This window comes from Mixophyes fleayi, chromosome 12 (assembly GCF_038048845.1).
Source record: "Mixophyes fleayi isolate aMixFle1 chromosome 12, aMixFle1.hap1, whole genome shotgun sequence".
NCBI lineage: Eukaryota > Metazoa > Chordata > Amphibia > Anura > Limnodynastidae > Mixophyes > Mixophyes fleayi.
Window position 1 is genome coordinate 27,302,488 of NC_134413.1, and position 11,472 is coordinate 27,313,959.

An 11,472-nucleotide genomic window follows, 5' to 3' on the forward strand; every position below is an offset into this window, starting at 1 on the left:
TTCATCTGGACAGTGGATCACAGCCATTTTGTTTCATTTGCTTGTTAAAAAATACAATAACATTCAGTTATAAACACAATTCTGTCTCCCATCTCATAATCTGTCTCCTGTAAATGTTTCTGACAAAACATCAAATACTTTGGAGTCTATGTTCCTTCCTATCTTTTACTCAGATATATGTTGAATATAACCAAACTGCATTTTCACGTTCTAGCCCTGTCTTTAGCTTTCTACTTTAGTTCTCTAAATCCTTTATGGCTAAACAGAATGCAAAAATATTTAATGTGACACACAATAATCAGTAATCATATAATATCTCTGGTTATAATATACTCTTCTGGTGGTACCATACCTCTGTGATCTTTCATAGGAAAGTTCCTCTATGCCATCTTCTAGCTAGAGAGCTACCTGTCTCTGTTTATTCTGGGATTTACCCAAAATAAAATTATACTGGAGGGTCAGTATTTCCAGGATGTCTGAAGTCACTGGTACCAGCCAGCCAGCTTTACTCCACCATAGGTAGGTGATGCTTCTGATATACCTCCTGAACATTGCTGAAGGAGTTAGTGATGCTTTGTCTTCAAAGCCTCGCTCGCTTATTATAACTCTGCTCGTCTGAATGATGTCCGGCGTATGATGGACATCCTGTTCTTAGCCACTGTCACATGGTTCTACTGTGTGGATTCCAGGAATGTATGTCAGGTCTGACTGTAGTGATCTTTATTTGTGCAAAAGAAATGAACGTTTCTATTACTCTGTTATTATTATAGCACTGACCAACAGAACGAAAGAATAGAGAAAATAAATACATTCTGTACCATTGCTTGTATTAAGCTGCATAATACATTTTTTTTAGTGGGGTGTGTTTTTTTGGCACACATTTGGTACCCTAGTAAGAGTAGAGCAAATTTTGAGTTCCACAGGATATTTGAGCATTGTTGCCGTATAGGAGCGCTCCTTTCTGACAGCAGAGTAGCCATCTATGAATGGCTTGTTTAGGGATCCCAGCTTACTGCAGTGTCCTCTCCAGTTAGCAGATCTCGATACAATACATCATCTGTGGAATAAGCTATTTGCAGTTTAGATCCAGCAACATGGACTAGTATCCCTGTGTTGCAGACGCTTTGGCCACAACAAACATGCACTGTTCTGTGGGCAAAGGGGGAAAACATCATCATCATTTATTTATATAGTGCCAACATATTCCGTAGCGCTTTACAATTGGGAACAAACATGGTAAACTAATAAACAAACTAGGTAAAACAGACAAAGAGGTGAGAAGGCCCTGCTCGCAAGCTTAACCTCATGTGTCAAACTCCCATTGTCCAACAGATTGTAAGTCTACATTTGCAGTCGGCCCAGCCAGACTGCAAAGGTAAAAGTGACTCATAAACGAAATGATTCTGTCACACAACAATGTTGGTCAAAGGGTAGTTGTATAACGGGTGGTAATAGTAGGGTAATGTAGTGAGGTTAAGAGGGTGGTTGAGGACTATTATAAGCTTGTCTGAAGAGGTGGGTTTTCAGAGAACGCTTGAAAGCTTGTAGACCAGAGGAGAGTCTTATTGTGTGAGGGAGAGAATTCCATAGAGTGGGTGCAGCCCGAAAAAAGTCCTGTAACCGGGAATGGGAGGATGTAATGAGTGTGGATGAGAGATGCAGATCTTGTGCAGAACAGAGTTGCTGAGTTGGGAGATATTTTGAGACAAGAGAGGAGATGTATGTTGGTGCAGCTTTGTTGATGGCCTTGTAGGTTAGTAAAACATGGAGATAGATGCGCTAAATAAAATCATCACACGTTGTAAAGTTTGTAGCACTGCAACATGTTTTGTGTAACATAAAGTATAGTGTTATCAAAGGGAATTTATTGTGTTACAATTTAATTTTGTAATGTAGGCAAAATGTATTGTGGAGGAACTGGGGCTATAGGGGTTTTGTTCACGACAATTTCTTCTCCTTAATACCGTTTGAACCCAATGCTGCTGTTTAAGCACTGCATGGGTTAATGCTTTACTTTGGCATGTAATCATAATTATATCACTAATAGAAAACAGAGGTAATCCCTCTCAAACAGATTATAGCTGGTGAGGTTTACATTATGTCCTCTTAATAACACTCATATTTGTGTTATCACAACCTTCAACAAATCAGCATTACCACATGTACATGCGTAGATGAAAAGCATACAGTTGTTGCTGTGTAACAACCAGAACGCTACAACTAGATCAGGCCAATTACATAATCATTTTCTGATACATTTTCTTTCAGTCATATTTTGGATGGTGCTTTAAACACACAGATTATGTTTTACCGCCACCTAGTGATAGTTTAAGCAATTGCAATGTATACATATTCTAAAACATTGATATAGTTTTGCAGTGCATAACGTAAGACTATTCACTGTGCAAGGTTATATACTTTCTGAAGTTAATATTTACCATCCTCATTATTCATTTATATAATCCGAAGTGCAGTTACTGGACATTTGTCATTGAGGGGAAATTTCATATGAGAACAGATATGTTTCCAGTATCAAATATTGCTGTGCTCGAAATTGTCTGCATCTAGATGGAGTTGGGGGCATTTATACCAGACCAGAAATGTTTTCACCAATAATTTCACACATCTATTGAAAGTATAATTATTGTTTATTAATGTGGATTGTCTACTTTTGGACAATCCTTCCTCAAAATAACCACTCTCCTGTGTTCATCATCATCCATTTATTTAGCGCCACTGATTCCACAGCACTGTACAGAGAACTCGGTCACTGGAGCTTATAGTCTAAATTCCCTAACACACACACATACATACATACATACATACATACATACACACACACTTAATAGCAGCCAATTAAGTTTTTTGAGTGTGGGAGAAAACCGGAGCATCTGGAGGAAACCCACGCAAACACATGGAGAACATACAAATTCCACACCGATAAGGCCATGGTCGGGAATCTAACTCAAGACCCCAGTGCTGCGAGGCAGAAGTGCTAACCATTAAGCCACCGTGCTGCCCTTGTGCAGTATGTAGGGGGCTTCTCTCTAGGTGCCACACTTGTTATCTGAAGCCAATAGCCAGCTTGCTCTATGGCTCCTGGCACTGGAGGATTCAATGGGACAACTCTTTATAATAACATGCTCTCTCCATATACAAGATAGAACTATATTGAAGAGCTACAATGCATGGGCTGTATTAGAGTTACATAGACCTATTTTCTATATGGAGGGAGCATGTTCTAATAAAGAGTTATAAATAAAAAAAGTGGATAACTCCTTCAAGCAGAGTTGGACCTTTCTGTTTGATCGTAAGATTAGTAAGCACCCTTTACTATTTTAGTACCTGCAATTTTGTAAATGTTTACAGCGCTTCGGTTAGGAATTACATAGCTCCTTAACTATAACCAACATATTTAGCAAATAACAATCCCTTTTTTAATGTGTGACAGTGATCTGTGATTGATAATATGCACAGTTGTTCTGATATTAATAAAAGTTCTTAAGTTCAAAGTTCCTTTAAAAGGCTATTGGATATTGGGCTACATTTATCAATGCTAAGAGTATTGGGTATTAGCTTTCATTTATACAGATCATCCACACACACCTTATGGAAAGCTTGAAAATCCAAAGTACTTGATGTACTGAGAAGTGATACACCAAATCCTAAAAGGTGGCTTCTGAGTGAACCAGTACCTTGTCCATCCAACCAGGTGCTCTCTTTTATGTAGACACCGTGCATTGGATCACCAAGCGCTCCAATCAGCAATGCTGGTTGAATATGGTATGGAGATAAGCTGTATCTCGTTAAGAAAGGGGAAACAAGGGATCAAGGGAAACAAACCACTACTTTTCTAGCCGAAGATCATTGTTAGCTTTTTTTTTGGCTCACTCACTCTAGAACAGGCTTGGACATAGCAAGTAACATGCTTCAGGAAAAAACCTCCTCAACAAACTCATCTTTGTCATTTGAGCTCAACATCGACAAATACACATGCACAAGTTTCCAGGACAATGTTGCTAATGATATTTTTGTTTAAAAAGTATTTATCCACCTACATGCTGCAGGTTACCATAGATGTTCTAAGCAGGATTTTGGTTAATGTCTGATACAGGTATGTGTAACACACTGTTGAGAGGCGGAACAGCGGATCACCGGATCACAAAGTAAATCCTAGGCACCCCCCAAACGAGCGAAAGAAAGGACAATCTCATCTAAAGCAAAATCCTTTGGGTAGTGGATATAGGGGCTGAAAAGTTTTGTAACTGTCAATAGATTCTGGAGGAATCCGTTATTCTTATACCACACTCTGACTATTTGTTCACAGGTACCACTGCTGGCAGTTTTCCTCCTGGAAGGAGACCAGGCGCTAACCCTTTCTGTAAGTAACAAGCATAATAATCAAATAATATATACAAATAATATATACTAACATTACTGTGATACTAAGACACTTGCTCTGCACATAATCTCACATTCATTGTCAGCCACTCTCAGAGCATGCTGGGAAATTAAAATCAGCCTCTGCTTTAAAGGGGCCACTGAAATTTTAAATAATAAAAAAATACAAAATGGTCCATACGGACTGGAATCTGCAAAATTCATAAATACAAATGGAAACTTTGCAAAATGTAAGATGTCTGCCACTTTAGGACAGTCGTCGTACTAGCTAATTTTTCATTTTAGGCTAAAGTGACACCTCTTTTGTTCCCTAACAAGCTTCAAGGCAGTAATCTGGAATAAAATGTCACATGTCATCTCTCCAATATATATAAATGATACCAAGGGCAGTCATTTTATGATAATTTGTATTTTTCAATTTGTATACTGTTTAAACAATCATGTAAATAACCTTACTGCTCTGTACACTTACATTTATTAACATTAATTGTATTTGGATCATGGCAGACGCTAAAATATACGCAGGTATGGAATCTGTCATACAGAATGCTTGAGAGATAATTTGGCACACCATGCCTAAAGTCTACTGTATTGCATTTTAAAAAGGACTCCTGTCTTTTCCCCCACTGCTCCTGGATTTTCCATCCTCATTAAATTATCTAGCAGTGCTCCTCACAGTGACTGATGGCAGAAGAACACCCAGCAATTGTATACTTTTTTTCCTGGTTTTTGGAACAATATAGATAACACATTTCTGGATAAGCTATGTCATAGCTGCATGCCCATTATGATGAGTAAGGCTTGTATTATGGGGCATATTCAATTGATGGCGTGATCGCCGAAAATCCCACGCTCCAAAAACATTAATGTTAATACGGCAATATCTCGTTGGATTTCAGCTTGCAGCTCCCTGAGCTGCGAGCTGAAATCCAGCGAGTAAATTACTGTATTAACGGTTTTTACACGCAGGATTACCGTATTAACGGTAATATTTATGGAGCGCGGGATTTTCAGCGATCACGCCGTCAATTGAATATGCCCCTATGAGTCGGCTATTGTAGTCTTATGTAAAATAACCCCAAAGGAAACAATGGCAGCTGTTTGTCTGGAGTACTACAAAATTATCCACCAGAAAAACATGATGTACAGTATATCAGACCGAGAGCTCGACATACAGAAACATTGGATTGTTTAATATCCGTGGGTACATATTACAAACCCTCACCACATGATCACATTACCTGAGCATCACTTTAGTCCTTTAGCGGCTGTTTATATAACTAGCCACTTACACTGTTACAATGCTACGTGAATGACTGTCAGGCGCCGTCCCCGCTCTTCTTCCATGGAGCAGAGATGACCAACGGGTCGCTATTTTCGATACCAGTCGGCAGTCCGTGTCATCACTGACCGCCCTTCACTCCAGAGCCTATCGGTTTCTCCCTCCCTCTATTTTAACCTGGCTCTGACACCATTAAGGTACCAGAGTATCAGGTCTTATCTGTCTCCAGCATCTCTTGTGTTATTATCCTATACTGCTCATTTGGTTTTGACCTGGCTTGTTCCTACACCTTTCCTCTGATTGCGATTTGGTTATTTCGCTCTCCTGGTTGACCGCGGCTATTTTGACTTCCCTTTGGATCTCCCTTGGTACCGTTATTCCTAACTGACCCAGATCGTTTGACCATTCTCACCACTACTACGCTGGTAACTGTCCTGGTAAACCCCGACCTGCGCACCTCTTGCAGCCAAGCCCAAACTTCCTTATGGGGGTCCCTGGTGAACACCAGAGGTGTGTTAGACTCCGCTCCTCCTTGTTCAGTTGTGTCAATACCAGTTAGTAGCTCTATTCTGTACTCAGTCCTAAGAATATACTCTGGCACCATGGATTGACAAGGTAAACCGCCTGCACATGACCTCTTACTCCATTTAACTTGAGCAACAGCAATCCAATTTGCGCTGTTGCTTCAAAGCATCCAGGGAGTAGTCGCTCATTTGTATTCCGTTCAGGGATCTTTTTCCACCCAACAGACTGTTCTAGCTATCACGGCTTAGGGTCGCTTTCAGCAGGACAGTATGCAGTCCAATTTCGGACTTTAACCTCAAAGTTGAAGTGGAATAATGACGTCCTAGTAGCCACCATTTGGCAAGGATTAGCAGGTAGTATTAAGAATTATTTTGCTTCTTGTGATCTGCCTGCTAACTTAGATGATCTAATTTCTCTTTGTATCAAAGTGGATATTCTCCATTGGGAACGCTCTTACGAAAAGGATCAGGCCCGCCGTTTTTCTCCACACCAGGCTCTACGATTCCAGTGTCCAGTTCCTCCTGTTGAAGAACCCATGCAGACTGGACGCTCTTGCCTCTCTCGTGAAGAACGTGAGTGCCACTTTAAGAGTAATCTATGCTTGTACTGAGGGAAAGCCGGACACCTACTGTCCTCTTGCACCTAAAGACTAGGAAACACCACCTCCCAGGTGATGAAAGGGGGGCTGTCCTAGAATCCAGTTCTCACACTTCCTGCTCCCTAAAGAATGCTGACTTTCTTATGCCAGTTAACCTCTTTATTGGATGGTCTCATTGGATTCTCTGCCTTTGTGGATTTTGGATCCACTAGGAACTTCACACCTGCCACTCTAGCATCCAAACCTTGTCTGCCCTTTCATTCTTGCTACAACCTCTGATACACAGTTACCATTACATGTATCATTAGTCCACTATGTTTGCATGTAGGAGTTCTCCTTGCTGAGTGGATGATGTTCCTAATTCTTCCTCAATCCAATAACCCAAACATCCTGGAGTTACCCTGGCTAAGGACACATTCTCCGCAATTTGACTGGCACCGGGTCCAAGTCATCTCTTGGGGTTCCTTTTGAAGCAAGCACTGTCTCTCCAATATTCCGTATCTTAAGTACTCAATTTCCATGTCACTCTCTCCCATCTGAAGTGGTCCTCTCCGATCCCTATATGGATTTCCTGGATGTCTTCGGTAAATCCGCGTCTGAGTGGTTACCATCACATCGACCCTGGGACTGTCCCATTGATCTTGTCCCTGGCAAAACCATTCCCAGGGGCAGAGTTTATCCCCTATCATTACCTGAGACTCAAGCCATGTCTGAATACAAATCTGAGAACCTTCAATGGGGCTTTATACGGAAGTCTTCTTCCCCGGCGGGTGCAGGATTTTTCTTTGCCAAAAAGAAGGATGGCTCATTAAGACCATTGACCTTCTCTCCAGATATTATTGGTGTGCTCCCTCTGGTCAGATGTCCGCAAATACATACAAGCCTGTAATATTCATGCTTGGCACAAGGTTCCAAGGCAATTTCTTCTTCCTCTTCAGATTCCAAATTCTCCCTGGACCAGCATTACTATGGACTTTATAACAGAGTTACCTCAGAGTCTCGGCTCTAATACCATTTGGGTCAGGGTGGATAGATTTTCAATATGGCCCACTTCATTCTTTACAAGGAATTGCCATCTGCCTCCGAACTCTCCCATTTGTTCATTAAGAACATCTTTCGTCTCCACGGTTGTCCGCACAAAATCATCTCAGACCGTGAGGTACAGTTTGTTTCTAAATTTTGGCGGTCTTTTTGTAAAAATCTTAGCATTAGCCCCAAATTCTCATCTCGATACGATCCTTAGACCAACAGGCAAACCAAAACAAGTTGTTCAGGACCTTGAATCCTTCCTTCGCTACTACTCGTCTGAACATCAATCCTCTTGGAGTGACCTTCTCTGCTAGGTCGAGATCGCACATAATAATCCCATAAATACATCTACTGGTTCCTTTCCCTTTTTCATGATCTTCGGCATCCAGTGTTACCCAGTCTTACAAAACAAAAAACCTGTTACCATGGTTCCTGCTGTTGACACTTTGGTTTGTTATTTCTCCCAAATTTGGACACAAACTCGAGCAAAACTCTCTGAGGCTTCCCAACATTACAAGCTTTCTGTTGTGACAGTCACCGGAGGAACCTCAATGTTCTTCAAGTAGGGGATCGGGTGTGGTTATCCACCCACTATCTTACGCTTCGGGTTCCCTCAATGAATTTGGCTCCACGATTCATTGGTCCCTTCCCCATCTTCCAGGTTATTAATTCAGCCTCCTAGAAACTGCTATTATCCCCTTATATTAAAATTCACAACTACTTACTAAAACCTCTTGTCCTCAATGAATTTTTCAAAGAGCCCGCTGCTCCTCCTCCTATCAAGACTTCACTTGGCGATGAGCATAAAGTGGAATGAATTTTAGGTTTGTGTTCCCTTCGGGGCAAGACCCAATTATTTATTGGAAGGGCCACAGCCTTGAGGAGAGATCCTGGGTGGAAAAAGTTGACCTTCATGCCCCTCATCTAAGCTAAATTCCTGGATAAACCTGTTGCCAGTTCACCCCAGATGGAGAGTAGGAGGGTACTGTTAAGCGCTGACACACTTCTTGTCCATGGAGCAGAAACGACCACCTGTCACTTCTTGCCCGAGGCATCCTGTTGCTAGGCAACATACGCACCTTCCCTGGCAGTCCTTGCGCCGTTGGGTGTTTGCGCAGTAGCGCGTCCTGTTTCTAGGCAATGGCCCGCCATTCACTCCAGAGCCTGTCAGCTTCTCCCTACCTCTATTTTAACCTGGCTCTGACACCAATACAGTGCCAGCGTATCAGGTCTTACCGGTCTCCAGTGTCTCTTATGTTGTTATTCCTCATCCTATATTGCTCCTTTTGGCTTTGAACCAGCTTGTTCCTACACCTCTCCTTTGGATTGCAATTTGATTATTCTGCTCTCCTGGTTGACCTTGGCTATTCTGACTTCCCTTTGGATCTCCCTCTGCTCCATTCTTCCTGATTGGCTTGACCCAGACCGTTTGTCTATTCTCATCACTAGTACACTGGTAAGAGAACCGCGACCTGCGCACCTCTTGCAGCCAAGTCCAAACCTCCTTGTGGGGGTTCCTGGTGAATACCAGGGGTGCATTAGACTCCGAGCCTCCTTGTTCATGCGTCAATACCAGTTAGTAGCTCCACCCTGTACTCAGTCCAGATAATGACTAGTGCTAGTGTAATAGTACTTTCTTTTTTTCCCCAACAATATTTTTATTAGCAGTTTTTCAATTAAGGGTACAGAAAACAAAAAGAGAATAGGGGTTAGAGGGGGGATGGGAAAGTGCAGGGGAAGGGGTAAGGGTACGGTACGATAGCAAAACAGACATTACAATGAGGTTAGTCAAATCAATGATAGCAAACAACACGTCTACAGCAGGGAACAAGGACTTATGGCATCGTTGCGAGATGGCTCCTTGAAATAGTCTGGAAATCATGTGATAAGAAAGATCTTATTATACCAGTCAGGTAACTGGAGTCTTTGTCTATGTTTACATAGACAAATCCCTTAGATTGTACGCTCCCTTGAGCAGGGCCATCTCTCCTCCTGTTTCCTACACTTCTAACTCTGCTCTCCAGCTACCTTTTCCCCCACCCCCCTGGGGGTCTCCCCGTCATCCGCGCCCTTCCTCTTGGGCTCCAGCGCTTGCTGGTCTTCCCTCCCCCTCTCTCTAGCTGTGCTTTGAGCTTACTGAGTTACTGTGCTTACTGTTTACTGTACCGTGCCGTCCCACCTTGTATTGTACTTGTTTGTCCCTGTACGGCGCTACGGACACCTAGTGGCGCCCTATAAATAAAAAATAATAATAATAATACATATATACTGGAGAAATGTATTAATATCAATAAGAACAAAAAGCAATTAACGTGCAAAGTGTCTTTTTTTCTGTATTAGTGAATTGTAAGTAGCGCTAAAATGTCTTGAGGTGCTAAAAATAGACTATATTGTTTATAATTGTTGCAAATAGCAATGTAACTAATTTTACGGGCAATTTAAAAAATAAATAAAAAAGGCACTGTTGATGTCAGGTTGTAAGTGCTACTTGTTTCACCATCTTATACAGCTCTTAAACCTGTGGCTTCTGTTAAGAGCAGAGATGAACGAGTTCGTATTTAGGCTTTGCGTTATCTTATTTGATAATGCCGCATCTGCACTAGTTGTTGCACGCAATGCCAGAGAAATTGATGTAAATACTAGATGGACAAAGGTAAAGATCAACAAGAAACAAATAACAATGTATAGGTTTGTAAAAGCCCTTTAAAATGACAGGTGAACAAGAACTAAAAATAAAGTATGAATTTGCCATTATCTATTTTAAAACCCAACATAAAATAATCTAGATGTGTTATTATGTCTTTTTGCAGTAGGTCGCCTTGTGTAGAGAGGCATACACACGTAATATGAAGAGTGAAGGAGAAGAGGCCTCTTCGTAACGATCCAATCAGAGGCAGCCGATGGACCGCTCAACGTTTGCACTTTTAAGTGGACTTTTTACATAACATGTTTTTTTTTTTGTTTTTTTTTTAAAGAACCAACAATCCAAGAACAAGAAAAAATGCTTTTTTTCCCTTTTTTTAGTTTTTTTTTTTTTTAATTAAGACAAAAAAAAGAATCTGCTACTGACAATTAGTAACTGAACTCATTGTGACTCTGGATGAAGAAAGGAGATTTGTATATAATTGTATATGTAAATTGTACAGTCCCACTTGTACAGGTCTTAACACTTTTTTTGTCTTTTATAAGATTCTAGTTGGCATCCTGTCCCTGTTTTTTGCTGATTTTCATCCTGTAACTATAGCATTTGTGTTTGTATTGCTTTCATTTTGTAAATTAAAATTGATTAAACAAATGTAATGAGTAAGTATATTTCAGTAGGTTGTTCACCACGTGTGTAGTATGCAACATATTATACATGATCAATTCTGTCCGTTTGCGCTACAGACAAGCCATAGTTGGCGGCTGTATGCACAAAGGTGACTTGGATATACTGGTATGATAAATAGTGTATACAATAAATGCTTCTCACCTTCTCTCCTTGGCGCTGTGCTTCCATCCGAGTAGTAGCTTTTGGGATTCGGACCTTACCACCAGGGATCGACTCTGGACCTCTTGTGGCCAGCCCAGCTGTTCTTGATAACACTATACACAGACAATATACTTTGGAACCACTACAGTTTCCAAAGAAAGAATG

At 41.1% G+C, this 11,472-nt stretch overlaps 1 protein-coding gene across 4 annotated transcripts in view; it reads left to right on the plus strand.

The window, feature by feature from the left end:
• The window catches only part of SMOC1 (SPARC related modular calcium binding 1), a 159,214-nt gene extending 148,111 nt beyond the window's left edge, over window positions 1-11,103 (plus strand). For 3 of the 4 annotated variants that reach the window (XM_075192636.1, XM_075192637.1, XM_075192640.1), the window contains exons 12-13: window positions 4,328-4,381; window positions 10,646-11,102. In XM_075192636.1, coding sequence (XP_075048737.1) covers window positions 4,328-4,381; window positions 10,646-10,662 — 71 coding nt within the window. In that variant the 3' untranslated portion in view covers window positions 10,663-11,102. Of the gene's footprint in view, window positions 1-4,327; window positions 4,382-10,645 lie in introns of all 4 variants that reach the window. The other variant, XM_075192638.1, reaches the window with a different exon arrangement.
• The last annotated feature ends 369 nt before the right edge of the window (window positions 11,104-11,472 follow it).